Source organism: Notolepis coatsorum (genome assembly GCF_963971535.1).
Source record: "Notolepis coatsorum genome assembly, chromosome: 3".
In the NCBI taxonomy this organism is placed as follows: domain Eukaryota; kingdom Metazoa; phylum Chordata; class Actinopteri; order Aulopiformes; family Paralepididae; genus Notolepis; species Notolepis coatsorum.
In genome coordinates, this window is record NC_140167.1 from 15056049 (window position 1) to 15073411 (window position 17363).

Genomic DNA, 17363 nt, shown 5'->3' on the forward strand with positions numbered 1-17363 from the left:
TACAGGAAACAAGTCAAGGTACAAGCCCTGACGCCCCGCCCACGCACAGTCAAACAGAGTACAAGCCCCGAACACCCGCCTCAAACAGAGTACAAGCCCCGAAGCCCCGCCCAGACGTTGGGCTTGCGGCTCTGCAGATATACCCAAGAAGCGTTGCTAGGAAATGTAGAAGCGCCGGAACTCGCGCGAGACATGAAAATGCAACAGCGACACTCATCGCTTCACCTCCTGATTGATTGATTGATTGAAAAGTTTATTAACAGATTGCAGAATGGGTACAGTACAGTACATCTCAATACATACAATTGTTAAGGGGATGCAGACCAGAGAAAGACTTTCGTCTTGTTTACATCAGGGTCCCCCATTTTCAATTCATCATAATATTGCACTACAACTAGTTAAAGTTTTGTTTGATTTGTCACTATATGAATGAATGAATGAATGAATGAATGAAAACTTTATTTAACAGATTGCAGAATGGGTACAATACAGTACGGCTCAATACATACAATTGTTAAGGGGATGCAGACCTGAGAAAGACGTTTGTCTTGTTTCCATCAGGGTCCCCCATTTTCAATTCATATAGACACACATATAGACACATGTATATAAGGTACATACTACTACATGTACATTACAGTGAAATGCTTGGCCCCCTGAGAATGTGCTTCATACAGTAAACATTTTAACGAATAAAGTCCAAACACTATACAAAATAATACATTATACAAACTAACGTACAAAATGCAAACAATGGGGTACAAAATGCTAACTTTTTTAGAATGCAAAAATTAGGTATGGATGTAGTGCAAATTGTTTTGTAATAAATAGATACAAATAAGGTGTAGTGTTAAAAGGTGTCTAAAGTGAACTAGACTGAAGTGAAGTTGGGCAAAATTACAATATTTGGGTCAATAGAAATGTGGTATTGCACGCACAGTGCAATACTCCAATTCAGCCATTGGGTGGGTGGCGCTGCTGAGCGGTCCCCAGACCGCTTATAGCTTATCCGCAACAGTAAGTTACTTCCGGGGTAGGCCTGATTGGCCCCGACAGGCACGTGACGCGCAACTTTCTCTGCCGCGCGGCACGCTCCGCAGAGCGGAGCGGCAGAGCTTGCGGAATTATGTAACCGCCCAAATCCGCCATGATTTTCATTCGGCGCTTCAGCTCACCTGGCAGAGCAGTGGTCCTGTGGTCCTGCGGTCTGTTGTTGACGAGTTCGAATCCCATCAATTTTTTTTTTTTTAACGTGATTTTTTTTTTAGCGTGTATTCTTTCGCCGGTTAAGGTTAGGCATGGTTAAGGTTAAGGTTAAGGTTAGGCATTGTTTCGGAGTTGGTTAAGGTTAGAACGGTTAAGTTTAGGCGCTGTTAAGGAGCTGGTTAAGGTTAGAGTTTGTCTTAGAGAATGGCAATATTCTTTCTATGGTTAAGGTTAGGCATGGTTAAGGTTAAGGTTAAGGTTAGGCATTGTTTCGGAGTTGGTTAAGGTTAGAACGGTTAAGTTTAGGCGCTGTTAAGGAGCTGGTTAAGGTTAGAGTTTGTGTTAGAGAATGGCAATAGACAGCCTATTTCCGCGCGACAGCTCTCAGCAGCCTTGTTGCGCGTCCTGAGTTTGCCGCGTCACGTGCCTGTCGGGGCCAATCAGGCCTACCCCGGAAGTAACTTACTGTTGCGGAACAGTTACAGGCCCCCAGACCGCCTATAACTGTTCCGCAACTGTAAGTTACTTCCGGGGTAGGCCTGATTGGCCCCGACAGGCACGTGACGCGCAACTTTCTCTGCCGCGCGGCACGCTCCGCTCCGCGGAGCGGCAGAGCTTGCGGAATTATGTAACCGTCCTAATCCGCCATGATTTTCATTCGGCGCTTCAGCTCACCTGGCAGAGCAGCGGTCCTGCGATCCTGCGGTCCGTTGTTGACGAGTTCGCATCCCATACATTTTTTTTTTTTTAACGTGATTTTTTTTTAACGTGTATTCTTTCGCCGGTTAAGGTTAGGCACGGTTAAGGTTAAGGTTAAGGTTAGGCATTGTTTCGGAGTTGGTTAAGGTTAGAACGGTTAAGTTTAGGCGCTGTTAAGGAGCTGGTTAAGGTTAGAGTTTGTCTTAGAGTACTGTATTTGCAAATCTGGTATGTCATAAATGTATAGATGTAGCAGTACTGACTATCTGTATGTCATGTATGTCATATATGTCTATATGAATTGAAAATGGGGGACCCTGATGGAAACAAGACAAACGTCTTTCTCAGGTCTGCATCCCCTTAACAATTGTATGTATTGAGCCGTACTGTATTGTACCCATTCTGCAATCTGTTAAATAAAGTTTTCATTCATTCATTCATTCATTCATTCAGAGAATGGCAATATTCTTTCTATGGTTAAGGTTAGGCATGGTTATGGTTAAGGTTAAGGTTAGGCATTGTTTCGGAGTTGGTTAAGGTTAGAACGGTTAAGTTTAGGCGCTGTTAAGGAGCTGGTTAAGGTTAGAGTTTGTGTTAGAGAATGGCAATAGACAGCCTATTTCCGCGCGACAGCTCTCAGCAGCCTCGTTGCGCGTCCTGAGTTTGCCGCGTCACGTGCCTGTCGGGGCCAATCAGGCCTACCCCGGAAGTAACTTACAGTTGCGGAACAGTAACACGCCCCCAGACCGCCGGACCTGAGAGCGCCGCTGAGCACTCTTGGGCTGGCATTAATATAGACGTGCCCCATACAGGAGGCAATACCTATGTATGGGGCTGCGGCACTGCAGATATACCCTACTCTGAAGAACACCGCTGCTGTGCTGCTGAAGAACAACAACGCGGAAGGCAGTCTGCTCGCTCGAACAGCCAGTTCCTTGGCACAAAACAATTGATGATTACTAATCAATTACTATCATTGATTAGACCAGACACTAATTAGAAAAACGTAACTACTAGCCCATTGACAAAATGCCTCCCAAGAGTAAGACAGGTGAGAGCGGTTAGCTACTAGTACTACTACTAGCCAACTTGGCACATTCGTCGTCACTTCAACCAAAGTTAGCTAGTTGCTAGCAAGCTACATTTATGAGGTCGATACTAAGACAGTGGCGTAACGTTTCGTTAGCTATTCTTCAAGTCGATTTAGTTCACGCCATGCGATTATATATACCATTTTAAATACCCAAATAATCATTGTCACTTTTCTCCCCCCACACAGAGAAAATTGTTATGCCTAGGATTCGAGAGAAATCAAGACTTATGTCCACACACGTGAGTATGAAGACTATTGTGTTGATATGGTTTATTATGGTCCTTAACGATTAGTCATCTGGCTTGGTTTTTGGGTTAATTAAGCAGTTAACATGTCATTATACACAGGTCCATGTATAATATGCTTAATAGGTTCCCATGGTCATTCATTTCAGTAGCATTGATTGATTGAAATTTTTTTTTTTTTTTTTTTTTTTTTACAGATGATTGCAGAATGGGTACAGTACAGCTCAATACACACAATTGTTAAGGGGATGCAGACCAGAGAAAGACTATCGTCTTGTTTACATCAGGGTCCCCCATTTTCAATTCATCATATGACACACACGACATACAGACTGCTACATCTATACATTTATGACATACCAGATTTTCAAATACAGTACTGTTTGTGATACTAAAAAAATCCAGAAAAAGCGTGTATATACATTTGACATAGAAACTGTGCATTGGAGGAGGTTGGGTAGGTGGGGTGGGGCTGTACATTGGAGGTGGGGGGGGGGGGGGACACACTGTACATTGGAATACTGACATACATTTGACATAGAAACTGTACATTGGAGGAGGTTGGGTAGGTGGGTTGGGTCTTGGGTGGGGCTGTACATTGGAGGTGGGGGAGGGGGGGGGGTTGGGTACATTGGAATAATGACAAAGCCATGCTAGTTTACATAGATCCCCCATTTTCAACTTACCTTCCCCCATTTTCAACTTAACTTTCGTCTCGTTTACATAGGTACATAGACAGTAATGTTACATCTAGACATTTATGACATACCAGATCTAGTAATAATAGAGTAAACTTGTACATAGACAGTACTGCTACATCTAGACATTTATGACATACCAGATCTAGTAATAATAGAGTAAACTTAACTTTCGTCTCAGTAACAATGTTCATAAAGTGTTGAGTGCTACAGTGTAGGTTAGTTTATTAGGACAAGTGCATGACAGTAAGGTTAGTTAGGGTTAGATTTTTTTTATTCAGATAATGGTTGAAGAAGTGAGTCTTTAGTCGACGGCGAAATAATAGAGTAAACTTAACTTTCGTCTCGTTTACATAGGTACATAGACAGTAATGTTACATCTAGACATTTATGACATACCAGATCTAGTAATAATAGAGTAAACTTGTACATAGACAGTACTGCTACATCTAGACATTTATGACATACCAGATCTAGTAATAATAGAGTAAACTTAACTTTCGTCTCAGTAACAATGTTCATAAAGTGTTGAGTGCTACAGTGTAGGTTAGTTTATTAGGACAAGTGCATGACAGTAAGGTTAGTTAGGGTTAGATTTTTTTTATTTAGATAATGGTTGAAGTGGTTGAGTCGACGGCGAAAGATTGGACGGGTTTCAAAAAATGGACTCTTTATACTCTCACGTGCTCCAGTCCACACGCATGCGCATACACATTGCGCACTCCAACACATAGCGAGAGAGCCCCCCCCCCCCCTCATCCGCAATACTTTTCCAGACCACTAATACTTGTCCAGACCACGAAGCCCCGCCTCCAACCCGTCCAGCCTGGCTCTGCGGCTCTGCAGATACCCCCTACTCAAACACTGTGGATGTTGAGAAGAGGAAAATGCTCTATTGCGTTCATATAGACTGTTTCAACTTGACAACATTGACATTCTCAATGGACCCACGTTTGTTTCTTGTTGCAGTGTTTGTTATTACAATAGTTGACGGGAAATACACTCGGTCCAAACTGTTCTGTTTGTGTGTGACTGCACAATATCTCGTCATTGCTGCTGGCATGCGATTTAGGATGCATTAAAACTTAAAAGTAGGGAAGCACCGAATGGGAAATTCTTGGCCGAAACCGATACCGAAAATAGGAAACAGTTGGCCGAATGCCGAAAGGCCGAAAATGATTAATAGAAATATATATATATATAATTTTTTTGTTCAGCTACCTGATTATGACAAAAGACATGATTATGGCAAAACTTAACTTAAATAATATTAATAAAAGTCAAGTGTATTTTCTTTTCTCTGTAGGATAACTACAACCAAGTGCATTCAGAACAAAGCCACAGTGCTTTAAAACTGCATAAAGATCTGCACACACAAGAGGGAGAATAGCTTATAGCAGACTTAATGATGTTACTGTAGTGGCTACAGTAAGCATTTTATATAAAAGTACTCTGTATTTTTGTATGACAAGTTGACAACTAATAAAGAAACTTTAACTACTGTCATAATTCACTGCGTTCTAGCCTACATGGAAGGACTTGTATATACTACATCTCCCGTGACTCTTAGCGGGGGATGACGTAGCTTAAGAAAGACGATTGAAAGAGGAACTGAAGCGTTGTTAGCTAGCTTAACGCTAACGTTAGTTAAGGTTTTTAACCGCGACGGGCATATAGTAATGGCGAGGATATAAAGCATGTTAAAGACGCATTTATTGGACGGGCTGCGCGCAGAGTTTACATAGAAACAGCGCGACTCCCGAGTCCCAAGAGGAGTTATCACAGCGTGTCTCCGCGAGTAGGGTCCAGCTGCAGTGCCGGATAATCCTCTCAAGGGGCAAGCCTGTGGCAGCCACGAACCTACTACTTTCTATATAGCAGCTGGGAGGTGCGCTGTTTTAAGTGAGCGACGAGCGTGTGTTATTGGATTGATTGATTGAACATCCGAGCTGCTTCTATAGAAAGAAGGTTCGTGGCTGCCACAGGATTGCCCAGTGAGAGGATTCTCCGGCGCTGCAGCTGGACCCTATTGGTCTCAGACCGGAGAGGAGAACTCCGCTGCAGCTCGCTACCAATCTACATAAAAATTATCACAGGCTGCCAGAACGCAGGACTGAAGAGCTCACGTTGCGCATGTAATGACTGAAGCCGCGTTTTGATTAAGTCATCACAACAACACGCGTTAGGTTACAGGTTGTTTATGTTCTTTTACTTTCGGTGATATATTTTCGGTGAAAAAACTCTTTCGGCCGAATGTTTTCGGCCACCGAAATTTCGGTGCATCCCTACTTAAAAGAAAAGAAAACATTCCCCTAAGCACTACTTCGATCTGGGAAAACATTACTCGTGTCCATCCCTTCTCACAAGTGTGAGTCTCTCTGGTTCCTGCCTTTTAGGTTTGAGTACAGTAGCTCATGTTAATAAATATTGATTGGAATTTCTCAGGCCATGGAAATGACAACATGATTCTTCATGAATGAATGAGAACTTTATTTAACAGATTGCAGAATGGGTACAATACTGTACGGCTCAATACACACAATTGTTAACACATTCGGGGCCATTGGGCTGAGTCTAATTAACGGGGAATGTAAACAAACGTGGGGCTGTTTGTACAGCTAAATCTATACTTTATAGTATTGCTATCTGTCCATTCTCATTGTCAATTGAGTCCATAAACCGTCCCTTCAAAATGGCTTAAAGAGAAAAAATAATTCATCAATAGGTTCTCATTTTATAGCGCCGTGAATATAAGCTTTATACCGGATTTGGTCTAGTATATTTTCTGGAAGGCTAGTTATAGGGCTAATAGCTGCTAACGTTATATCCAATGGCATTTCCGTTTTACAGATGCTACAGAAATAACTCAAACTGCATATGATCGGGACTATCCCAAAGCATGTATGCATGAAAGGGGGGGGGGGGCGGGGGACGTTGTTTATTATTATTGATTACCAATAACCGTGTTCGTCTACTAGCCACATAGACCGATCGCCTGGATGGCTATCAAAACACTGCCCGATTGGGCTGTAATTTACGTGAAAAAGATCTTACCGTGGTCCGGGCTAACCCCCCCCGAGCATTTCCCCGTTATCGATTGCCATCTGGTAGATCGATATGTCCATTGGCTGATGATAAATTGATGATAAATCCCCTTATTGCATGGTGAAATCTGCGATCCGAAACGTAATCCAAGCTACAGGCTGCAGATCCAGAATCCTGCTACTGAAATCTCCATTGAAAGAAAAGAAAAAGACTGATCCGTTCAGCCACAGGGCACACTGCAGTAGCACGATAGCGCCCCTAAGTGGATCTGGCCGGTATTGCACCTTGTCGAATTCATAGAGTAGGGTAAATCTGCAGTGCCGCTCGGCGACCTTGAACAGGTTATTAAAATGGAATAAAAGCAATAACAACTTCCCGCGGATATGTCCGTGCCTCTGTCCACAACGGGTGGAATCGAAAGCCGGATATATCCGTGCCTGGGCGGGAATGTGTTAAGGGGATGCAGACCAGAGAAAGACATTTGTCTTGTTTACATCAGGGTCCCCCATTTTCAATTCATAGTGACATTTATGACATACACAACATACATGACATTTACGGCATAGGTATTTAGTACTGTTACATTTGTGACATATACGATATGCAAATATACAGTACTGTTACCCATAGATCCTGACAGAGAGTATATACATATGATGGGGAGGGGACTGTACATTAGGAGGGGTGTGGGAGAGAAATATACATACGGTGGGGAGAGAATATATACATACGGTGGGGAGGAGACTGTCTAATCGGAGGGGGTGGGGGGGTGTTCTTGTGGGTGTTCTAAGCTCCTATTGACATCAAGTGTTTCTCCTGTTGCATCATGTATACCAGCAGCACCAATTGAGCCTTGCCTGTCACCAAGACAAATAACCTGAAAAACACTGAAGCACATAATCTGCAACTGGGATATCTGTTGTATAAGTCTGAGATGCAAGAAAGAAGCAAACTAAATTGGTTGACTTGTATTGTGCTGTCACAGCAGTTTCATGTCATGTTGGTTAATGTAGGCCATGTTTGCTATTGGCCAATTGTCAATCTTGTTAAAATTAGGAAATTATTTCTTCAAGAAAATCTTTTAGTTACAACAAGATTGTTGTTGTTAGCTAGGAAACATTGTGTTTAAAAGTTGTGTTTGAAGTATTATAGAAGGCCCACGAGATGGCTGGTCTAAAGTAGGGGCAGACGGTACAGTCTCCAGTGAAGGAGGGAATCCAAACCAAGTGAAATACAAATACTTGTGCACATTTAACCCTTTCAGTGCCACGGACGACATATCTCGTTTTATTAGCCCCCACACTGAGTACCCACGACGACAAATATCGTTTTATTGTTTTATTAGCGATCTGAAATCATATTTCATCAACCGAGTCTCCCGTTGGTACAACAGCCCCTACAGGAGCTCAGAATGGAAAAAAGCGCCCCCTATCGTCTATCCCTGTGTAACTGCAGGTCAGTCGCTTAGACTGACCTGGGATATGTAGAGGCGGAGCCAGCTGGCTCCTTGTGCTGGCAAGAAGTCTGATCAACATGGAAGTAGGGATGCACGATATTGATTTTTTGACACCGATACCGATAACTTTATGCTCCTCAAGCCGATACCGATAACCGATATTTATTGTATTATAATATTTTTTTTAACTGTATATATATATATATATTTTTTTTTATCAATTTTAATTTTTTTTTAGTATTTATAAGCTCCGACGTCATCGGTACTGCTATCGGTACTCAAGAAATTATGGAGTTTTTTTTTGAGGAATTTAAACGTCGCAAACTAATCTTGTTGGCAGTTGTCTGCGCGGGGAGCTCTGTGCTCTCTGCCTGCTGTGATCTCTCCTCTCTTCCCCTCCCACACACACACTCACTCACTCACTCACTCACACACACACAGACACGGGTGCTGCGCTGCCGAGTAGGCTACAGACAGCTCTGCTCTCATAATGGCGGACAGAACGAAATGTTCAAAAGTCTGGGTCTATTTTACTAAAGTCGATCTATCTATCTCTCCTCCCTCGGTCTCTCTCTGCCTGCGCGAGCGGGCTGTGCTCTTACACACACTCACTCTCACACACACACACACACACACACACACAGGTGCTGCCGAGTAGACAGCTCTGCTCTCGACAGCACCCGTGTGTGTGTGTGTGAGTGAGTGTGTGTAAGAGCACAGCCCCCTCGTGCAGGCAGAGAGAGACCGAGGGAGGAGAGATAGAAAACGGCCAACAAGATTAGTTTGCGACGTTTAAATTCCTCAAAAAAAGTCTGGGTCTATTTTACTAAAGTCGATGCTGACAACGCTCGTTGCCACAAGTGCAACAAGACATTTGCCAGTAATGTATAAGCGCTGGTACTTGTCAATGTGGCTGGCGGGGAGATAACGTTAGCTCCGAGTAGAGTAATGGCTGACAATCCGGAGGTAAATAAACGAACGAGAGCTTCTGATTGGTGGTAAGAAGAAGAGGTGGGTGCAAGCCGTGGGATGTAATTGGCAGATCGACTGTCTGTCTCCGAATGTAACGTGACTACGTCACAGCCAAGAAAGGGAGCGCTGGATTTGTGAAAAACTCCCTGTTCCTAAACCACACGCTATCAGTTTTACCACAGTACTGGCAAAACGGGAGGAGGCTATAATAAAAACAAGCGCCCTTCATCCAAATCCACCCAATTAGCATTGGGACACAATACTGTCGGACAAATAACAAGAATTAACTCATTTACAAGTTGTATTAAGTTTAGCAAATAAGGGAACAGATAAATAACATTTCAATGCAGTCAAAAAAGCAATATTTAGATTTTTACATTTTCGGGTTTGGTCACGTCGAGTCACATATAAGCCGCACCGTTATATAAGCCGCAGGGTCGAAAAATGGGGGGGAAAGCCGCGGCTTATAGTCCGAAAAGTACGGTAATTTATTTAAGAGCCATTGTCACCTCAGTAGAGAAATGAGGATTGGCTGTTGATGGACTGACTGCCACAAGCCCCGATGTGGTAATCTGTTCGCTGGTGCCGGCAAACTATTAGTAATATCATCATTAGTAATATCTGGTGTTTCCCAATTCCCAGACTGCTTGCTCTATAGAAAATGAATGCACTTCTGGTGACTGACTGGTTGATTCTTCCTGTCTGCATGCTACTACATAGAATCAAATCACCGATCTCCACTAATGTTGTCCAGAGAGGGCTTAAACCACCTCGTAAAAGGCCAAGTAGGTTTAGTAGGAGTAGTCCCTGTTGTCTGCTGTCGGCAGCGCCTCTATTCCACCAGGCCGCCAGGCTCCTGATTCACTTCTTCATTTTGAGAGCTTCGTCAAAAAATATTGGATGGTTGTTAAGGCTGCCCGATCTTCTCCCTTTCTTTCAGGAAACTGTGGTGGATTTATTTACTGGACGAGCCACAGGGAAGACTCTCCAAGATGCGTTCCAGTTCGGCTTATTTGGTGAGATGTTTTCTATGGGTTTGGCTATGGGTAAAATCTAGAGAGCACTCGGTGGTAATTTACTAATAGATTGATTGATTGAAAATTGTATTAACAGATTGCAGAATGGGTACAATACAGTACAGCTCAATACACACAATTGTTAACACATTCAGGGCCGTCTAATCCCACTCTGAGTCCAGCTTTTCATTACAAGTTTTCACTGTGCGTGAGGTTGTTTGTAGAGCTAAATCTATATTTTATATTATTGCTATGTGTCCATTGTCATTGTCAATTGACAGTATAAACCTTCCCTTCAATATGCCATAAAGATTGCCTTAAATAGTTTCAAAATATCAGTCATTTCTGAAAATAAGTTACAAAAGTAAAAAAAATAAATGCGTTTTGGAAAATAGCTATTTATTTGATCATCATAAAAAAGTGTTTTCTATACAGAGATATCGACATTGGTAAATATCGGTATCGGCCAGAACAGCAATATTAATATCTGTTATCGGTATCGGCCACAATTTTCACATCGGTGCATCACTAGTTAAATCGATTGGCGTTTCGGCCCTACACAAGCTAGAGTTAAAAATCTAAATGCATATGATTGGTATCATGTTCCACCATGAATGCATGAAAGGGGGGGGGGGGCGGGGGAAGTCGTTTCTGATTATTGATTACCAATAACGGCATTCGTTATTGCAACATCATACGCTGACCGGCAGGGGAGGAAACTAACTTTTTGGCTTACCAGCCAACTGGCGAGTATCTGATTTTTTTTACCAGCCAAACAGATTTTTTACCAGACAAAAATTATCACTAATTGTGATAATTACTTCTTTGTATGTCAAGCCGCGTCAATGTTGTGTATGCATCTGGGTAGGCACACTGTGCCTTTAAGACAGCACGGTGGTCTTACGACAGTGCTGTGAAGTACCGTCAAGTGTTGTGGTAACGTCAGTTGGGTTGGTGTGCTGTTGTGCACAGTGCACTGGTTGAGCTAGCCCCTTTCGTGACTGCGATGTGCAAGCCAGGGGCTTTTGAGCATGAAATAAAATGTCTAACCTTACGTCGTAGTCCGGTGCTTTTTTGGAAACATTATAGTCATAACAGATACACCTAGCTGGCTGCTTTGAGCACACGGGGCTAACGTTAGCTAGCAAGCAGCTATAGCTAAAACGCTAACTAGAAGCTAACCACTGTATACAGTTCCAGTAGACTAACATTACACCTCTGTGATTTAAATGTGTCCTTAGTAACTTATACTTGAGGGTTGTACTAGGGTTGGATGCAGTTCCCCGTTGGTCAGTCTGTCTGTTTTCCATCTTCTGCTGTGTTTAACGTTATCTGTTTGCGAGTGCTCCTGATGGCTAGCCTAGTACCGCGGGACTTTTATTATTATATGTCCGCGGGTTGGCCAGTACTGCGCAAACGTTTATTAAACATTATATGTCCGCGGGTGGTCTTGTGCAGTGCTCTCGTGGCACTGTCAACTAAAGCGAACACTCAGAAGACGCGCACTGTTTGCCAGTGCAGTGATTGCAGAATGTTTTTTTTTTTGTATACTCGCCAGCAGGGGAGGAAACTAACTTTTTGGCTTACCAGCCAACTGGCGGGTATCTGATTTTTTTTACCAGCCAAACGTAAAAAATACTAGCATTTGGCCAGTAAAGTGGCCTAATTTCCTCCCCTGCTGACCGGGTGGATGGCTATGAGAACAAGGCCCGATCAGATTGAAATTGACGTCAAATCCCTCTTACCTGTGGCCGGTTGGATTCCAAAAAGAATTTCCCAGTTACTTGATCGCCATCTGGTAGATCGATATGTCCATTGGCTGATGCTATATTCCTTTACTGCATACTGAATTCGGCATCGCAAAAAGTATTTCAGGCGATCGGGTAAAGCCCTCGCTTCAGGCTAACAGAAAAGCTAACCCGGAGTGAAAAAAAAACTGACCGGACTGTACATTGGAGGGGGTTGGGTTAGGACATTTACAGGGGCCAGTTTCAAATTGCAGTCTCCCGTAGGTGCTCTTTGAGAGCGGTTTTGAAAGTGGGTAGTGATTCACATTCCTTTACAGCTGTGGGGCGTTCCACATTGATGTGGTATAATTGCGAAACGTGTTTAGTCCCTTGTTTGTGCCGAATCTGGGTTTGACATGATTTGTGGAGCTCCCTCTGGTGTTGTGGTCGTGGTATTCACTGACCTTTGGGAAGTATTTTGACATGTACATGGGTACCTGGGTGGTATAATGTATCTTGTAGACCAGGCCCATTGCAAGTTGCTGTACTCTGTCGTCTACTCTAAGCCATCCTAGGTTGTCAAAGTGGGCAGGGGTGAACTTCAGTGGGTTCTAGGAGTAAGGTCAAGCAGTAGTCTGACCAGTTTGTTTTGTGATGTTTGTAATTTAGTTTTTAGTGCCTTTGAGGTGCTTTGGTACCATGAAGTGCTTGATTGAATGAGTGCTCCTGCCAGAGTCTTCAGGGTATTCTTGTTTACGAGAGGAGATCCGGTACAAGAATCTAGTTAGTTGGTTGATTTCTTTGATTACATTGGATGCCATTTTGTCACAGGAAAGATTTGCCTCTAGGATGGAACCCAGGTATGTAATTTCATCTTTCCTTGTGACAATATTGTCACCCACTGTAACTGAGAAGCCGTCGGTCTTGCTGAGTTTGTTATTTGAACCGAAGAGAATGGACTCTGTTTTCCCCTGGTGTAATGATAGTTTGTTATCAGCGAGCCAGGTGCAGATTCTGCCGAGTTCCGAGCTGAGGGTTTTTTCAACCTGTAAGGCTGTAACTTGTTCTTGCCAGAGACCAGCAGGGCTGAGTCGTCCGCGAACAGGAACAAGTTGCAGACTATCAAAACCAATTGCTTTTAGCTTGTCAATCAGAATGGAGTGATTGACAGTAGGGCTGGGCAATTAATCGAAAAAAAATCACAATCTCGATTCATAGACCTATCACCTATGCAATCTCATTTCTAAGTTATGACGATTTTTTTGTATTAAACCTTTTAAATGATTTTATTGAAGAAATAAGAATTGTGAGAGAATCGTGATCTCAATTCTTAGAGAGAAAAATCGTGATTCACATTTGAGCAAGAATCGCCCAGCCCTAACTGACAGTGTCGAAGGCCTTTTGTAGGTCCAGCATGACCATGCCGCAGTATTTGCCTGTGTCCACCTTGTTTGATGTGGTCTTTCAAATAGAGAGGGCATGTGTCAGTGGAGTGGGATGTTCTGAAGCCAGATTGGAATTCGTAGATTAGATTTTTTTCTGCAAGGTACTTTTCGACCTGTTCATATACTATTTTTTCCATGACTTTCGAGATGGAGGTAAGAATAGAAACAGGGCGGTAGTTGCCTGGGTCCAATTTGCTGCCCTTTTTGTGCAGGGGGGTTACTCTCGCAATTTTGAAGTCTTTGAACACTTGAAGTGTGCCTGTTTTATGGAGAGGTTTATTATGTGTGTGATGACTGGGGCGATGGCGGCTGCTCAGTCTGAGGAATTTGGAGGGGATGTTGTCATGGCCTTGTTAGGTTGGTGAGTGCTCAGTTTTTTAAGTACCTCAGCTGTTGTTATTATTACTAGTTTGAAGTTGTCTTTGCGGACCCCTAGGTTATTGTAGTAGGCTATGATGTGTTCTACCACAAAATGCCCTGAGTGGGAGGGTAGTTTATTTACCAGTGTTGTGGCTACCGGTATGTTTGTGAAGAAAATGTTTAAGTAATTGGCCACATCCAGCTTGTCTGTGATGAGCGTGTTGTCCGTCTTTGTTTATGTTTGAAAATCTGGTTTTAAGCTTTTTACTGCAGCCTAGTTGATTATTGAGTAATTTCCAAAGTTCACAGGGTTTATTTTTGTTTTCCTCAGTTTTGTCATTGATGAAATTCTTTTTTGCAGTTTTGATCATGGAGTTAATGTCATTTCTTAGTCTGTTTCTTTGCAGTTTGAGTTCGGTCACGTGGGCTTGGAGTTCACTGCTCAAGCTTTTGGTAAGCTTTGATTGACTCTTATGAAACTCAGAGCATTTTTTGTCTCTGGTTTTCATAGTGGTCAATATTTCGGAGTGCATCCACGGCTCAGCGTGATTTTTTTTTACCCTGGTGGTTCTTAGGGGGGCCATGTCATTTGGTATTGTTGAGAATTTGGTTTTGAAACCAAGCCATGTTTCTTCAACCAGTGTACCACTGAGTTCTTCTGACCTGGCTGTTAGTGATGGTCAGGGTTGGGGCTGATGTCTCCATAGGTAGTGTGCTTTTGGCTGAGGTGGTGGGCAGGCTGCTGATGTTGCGGGTGGGGTGCCGGTGCTGATGGGTGTGTGGGGGGTGGGGAGGGGTTCTGTTGTTGATGGGTGGGGGAGGGTGGTGTAGAGGCTACCCTGGTCAAAGCGGTTGAAAAACGTGTTCAACTCGTTTGCGCCCTCCCCCGGGGGAACCTCCACAGCCGTGCCCTGCTGTTTAAACCCAGTAATCCTCCTGATACCCGCCCAAATTCTGTGTCGCCATGTTTTTTTTTTTTTATAGCTTGTGCACATGCTCAGAGTTAATTATATGTTTACACTTCCTATTTTTATTTTTACTTCTCCACTGTACTATAATTTTATGACCTGTATCATGTCTTCTACTACCTGTACCCCCCCTCCCCAATGCGATGCCTGAATTTCCCCAAGGGGAACAATAAAGGAATATCTTATCTTATCTTATAAAAACCGGAAGGGGCGGGGGAAACAGGAAGATGCAACGTATACTATAGGCCGGGCAGTGGTTCTCAACTGGTCTAGCCTCAGGACCCAACATTTTCCTTAGTCATTAAGTCGCGACCCACATTTTTGAACCACTATGATTTATTAAATTTTTTAAATTCTTTTTGCAGTAATACGCAATCTTTCATGCACTGTTAACAACATGAAATAAACACAAACAAGTGCAACAAAAGTGCAACTAGGGCTAAAAACCCAATGAAATAAAACATTAATAAATAATATGTTTCTTAGCAGATTTCTTAGCTTAACACATCCACCGCCAAAAACGGCTTACGACGGGTTTCAAGGTCATGCGAATTTCGCCATTCCACGGCGTACGACGTTATTGAGATCATATTTCATTTATTTCGCCATGGTATTCATAATTCCCTCACCCAGCCTCGGCTGAGACAGTGGGACTCGGCACAACCGTGCAATGCTTCAATACCGCCGCCTGGTGGATGATCGGGCGAGTTAGAACCGGAAATGGATCTCTGGTGATCTCCGTGCATCTGGGAAATGCGTCCGGCAGTATTATTGTTGCGGGACTCTAGACACACATCCGTGTATATGGATCGCTGCCATAACTCAATAATCGATATGATTTGGGTGTTTATTTCGCCATACAAACCGGTAATGGATCGAGTCGATCTACGTCAAATAAGTGGGATATTTTTCCTCCAGTCTCATCGGCGAACGGTAAGCTGACAGTAACGTTACTTTCAGCGTGATTGTTTATTATTATTAATGCAAACCTCTCTGATCAATATATCACCCATACTACATAAAGCATTTACTGACGATCACGGAATTATAAACAACCCCCCCCCCTGTTCATCCGCGCATGATGAGTCATAACGTTTAGGATCATGTACAGTTGAAATTTTTTATATAGCGTAAATCTGCAACAAACGGCAGTTGATAATCTATATATGCGTTTATGCCTATAACTCACGCTCTAGGAATTACTGCAGAAAATGATAAAAACATATTTATATTCTAGACGGTATTTTCGTATGAATCTATGAATGAAAAGGTATAACGTTCCTACATCCTGAACGATAGATAATCGATGTTGAATGGGCCATAGTAATGTCAATTTAGCAATACAATTTAAAAAGTTATAGCCCTGCAAAGAAGGTGAACATCTCCATAGGCTTAGAGTGGTGGCAGAGAGTGGTATGAGAGGGGCAAACTGCGTGGCAGTTAATGTGTTAACATAACATACCTAAGTTTGGGGGAACTAATGGGATAACTGGGGTTGCAACAAAAGTGCAACTAGGGATAAAAACCCAATGAAATAAAATAATAATAAATAATTATGCTTCTTAGCAGACTTCTTAGCTTAACATAACAGACCTTCAGTAAGTTTGGGGGAACTAATGGGATAACTGGGGTTGCAAAAAAAGTGCAACTAGGGCTAAAAACACAATGAAATAAAATAATAATAATAAATAATAATATATCCTTCTTAGCAGACTTCTTAGCTTAACATCCCAGGGAACTAATGGGATAACTGGGGATGTTGTTTGCTCCTGACAAGAGTCTCAAAGTCTGGGGTGATGGTAGACAAAGCAACTCTGAGGTCATGCTCAATGTCAAATCTGTTCCTCTGCTTTGTCTTCAGCTGGATCAGAGCTGAGAAGCCACTTTCACAAAGATAGGTAGTGCAAAAAAAAAGATAATTTATTTTTTATTTTATTTTACACACATCCGCGACCCACACAAAATGGCCTTGCGACCCACCAGTTGAGAAACACTGCTATAGGGGGTATCATGACAGTTTGGGTAAAGATGGGGGTGGGTTTATTGGGGTTAAGAGATCTTTGGGGAAGGAAGGACTGTGTATATCGGGAAATATACCAATATCTTATAACGTTGGCCCATTTGAACGCACAAGGGTGTCGCTACACAAAGCCTTGCCTAGAGTCCGGTAATCAGCTCTCTGGCGCCAGTTTACAACATGGCAACACCCGAGTGAACCTGGTATAGCGTTGCCGCAGTGATGTGACTATTTTCCATGACAAATGACCTTATGACAACACCCGTATTACCGGTGTCGCCAGACATTTTACAAAATTACACTCGATATCTGTATGGCACTTACTATAATAATAATAATAATAATACCACTTTATTTGTATAGCACCTTTCATACAGAAACTGCAGCTCAAAGTGCTTCACAACAGAAAAAAGACA

The 17363-nt window shown here is 42.7% G+C and overlaps 1 protein-coding gene across 6 annotated transcripts in view; it reads left to right on the forward strand.

Annotated features, from left to right (window-relative positions):
• The first annotated feature begins 2810 nt into the window (after positions 1 to 2810).
• The window catches only part of LOC311224526 (uncharacterized protein), a 49796-nt gene continuing 35243 nt past the window's right edge, over positions 2811 to 17363 (forward strand). For 5 of the 6 annotated variants that reach the window (XM_084309548.1, XM_084309549.1, XM_084309551.1 and 2 more), the window contains exons 1-4: positions 2811 to 2956; positions 3185 to 3237; positions 3441 to 3455; positions 10355 to 10430. In XM_084309548.1, the coding sequence (XP_084165674.1) occupies positions 2935 to 2956; positions 3185 to 3237; positions 3441 to 3455; positions 10355 to 10430 (166 nt within the window). In that variant the 5' untranslated portion in view covers positions 2811 to 2934. The remainder of the gene's footprint in view (positions 2957 to 3184; positions 3238 to 3440; positions 3456 to 10354; positions 10431 to 17363) is intronic. The other variant, XM_084309550.1, reaches the window with a different exon arrangement.